The 2132-nt window shown below is 45.7% G+C and overlaps 1 protein-coding gene across 2 annotated transcripts in view; it reads left to right on the forward strand.

Moving 5' to 3' along the window:
• The window catches only part of PURA (purine rich element binding protein A), a 1110-nt gene extending 251 nt beyond the window's left edge, over positions 1 to 859 (forward strand). For both annotated transcript variants that reach the window (XM_007461446.1, XM_007461447.1), the window contains exon 2: positions 1 to 859. This exon ends at the window's left edge or, in 1 of these variants, runs on beyond it. In XM_007461446.1, the coding sequence (XP_007461508.1) occupies positions 1 to 859 (859 nt within the window).
• The last annotated feature ends 1273 nt before the right edge of the window (positions 860 to 2132 follow it).

A 2132-nucleotide genomic window follows, 5' to 3' on the forward strand; every position in this document is an offset into this window, starting at 1 on the left:
GGGCGGCGGCGGCGGCAGTGGCGGCGGCGGCGGCGGGGCCCCGGGGGGGCTGCAGCACGAGACGCAGGAGCTGGCCTCCAAGCGGGTGGACATCCAGAACAAGCGCTTCTACCTGGACGTGAAGCAGAACGCCAAGGGCCGCTTCCTGAAGATCGCTGAGGTGGGCGCGGGCGGCAACAAGAGCCGCCTCACTCTCTCCATGTCAGTGGCCGTGGAGTTCCGCGACTACCTGGGCGACTTCATCGAGCACTACGCGCAGCTGGGCCCCAGCCAGCCGCCCGACCTGGCCCAGGCGCAGGACGAGCCGCGCCGGGCGCTCAAGAGCGAGTTCCTGGTGCGCGAGAACCGCAAGTACTACATGGATCTCAAGGAGAACCAGCGCGGCCGCTTCCTGCGCATCCGCCAGACGGTCAACCGGGGGCCCGGCCTGGGCTCCACGCAGGGCCAGACCATTGCACTGCCCGCACAGGGGCTCATCGAGTTCCGCGACGCTCTGGCCAAGCTCATCGACGACTACGGAGTGGAGGAGGAGCCGGCCGAGCTGCCCGAGGGCACCTCCTTGACTGTGGACAACAAGCGCTTCTTCTTCGATGTGGGCTCCAACAAGTACGGCGTGTTTATGCGAGTGAGCGAGGTGAAGCCCACCTACCGCAACTCCATCACCGTGCCCTACAAGGTGTGGGCCAAGTTCGGACACACCTTCTGCAAGTACTCGGAGGAGATGAAGAAGATTCAAGAGAAGCAGAGGGAGAAGCGAGCTGCCTGTGAGCAGCTCCACCAGCAGCAGCAGCAGCAGCAGGAGGAGACCGCCGCTGCCACCCTGCTACTGCAGGGTGAGGAAGAAGGGGAAGAAGATTGATCAAACTGAATGGAACCCCCCCACATGCATACACACACACACACACACACACACACACACACAGCCACACACAGAGAAAATATACTGTAAAGAAAGAGAGAAAATAAAAAGTTAAAAAGTTAAAAAAAAAAAAAAAGAACTGTTAACTCCAAGGGAGCACCACCCACAGAACCTCCACCAACTGACAGTTTCTCTTCTTGACTTGCCACCCATCGCTGGATGTTGTCCACTTTATCCACCATATAAAACAGTAAGCAGCTGCTAAAAACAAAAAACAAAAAAAATACAAAAAGTAATAACATTATATGAACTGTGTTTCCTACTTGATTAAAAAATATAAAGAACTGAGTGTTTATTTCCCTAATTAACCAAGAACTTTTGTACACGTTTAAGCTATTATTATTAAAAGTGTTTGCAAAATGGTCAAGATTATAATATTGCTGAATTCTATAAAAGTCCTTTTCATGTTGAGCTAACATTTGACTTTAGCACAAAAAAGAGATATTTTAGAACACGTAAAATAATATTTTTAGTTTTTTCTCATTTTGTTACCAAATTTCAAACCTTACATGGAGGTTATTATAGTATATTTGACACCCTATATACCTGTGATTAGAGATGTGTATATATATGAGGGCTAGGCATGCTGTGTGTCTGAGCTTTGTCTAAATGTTATGCAGAAGTTTGTAGAGTTAAAGGTACGTAGGTTAATTCATGCAAGGTAAACAATAAGTGCTCTCTTTTATACAATATGCATTGCATCTGGACCTTAAACATTTAAAAATGGTCAGTGAAACTTCTGTGAACATGAAGAAATTATTAAAAAAGGCATTTAAATGAAATTTGCTAAGTTGTGATTTTTACGGTTGGAACCAAAGTTATTCAAGTAGTAAAAGAAAAAAGAGAAAGAAAGAAAAGGAAATCTCCCATAATATTTTTCTGCATCTGTTTGCTTTGACTGAGTAGGCGTTTTGTCATTATTGTGTATATGAGATGTACTTGTATCGTTCATAATATATTTTTTTTATTATGTGTAGAAAGATTTTAAAAACTTAACTAACGTGCAGCAATTTCCAGTGAACCTGTACTTGGACATCAGGTAGTGAGTCTATTTGTGGTCACTAGCACTGTCTCCTAAACTTATAAGAGGTCTGAAGCTATCCTTTGATTTTTGCCAGTGCTATTAACTTATGTAGACCCGTTAAAAAGCAGAGCAACACAATTATAGTTATCCTACTGAGCCATGGATTCTGAGCTTCATTTTAAAAGTGAA

This window comes from Lipotes vexillifer, unplaced genomic scaffold, assembly GCF_000442215.2.
Source record: "Lipotes vexillifer unplaced genomic scaffold, Lipotes_vexillifer_v1.1 scaffold217, whole genome shotgun sequence".
Lineage (NCBI taxonomy): Eukaryota > Metazoa > Chordata > Mammalia > Artiodactyla > Lipotidae > Lipotes > Lipotes vexillifer.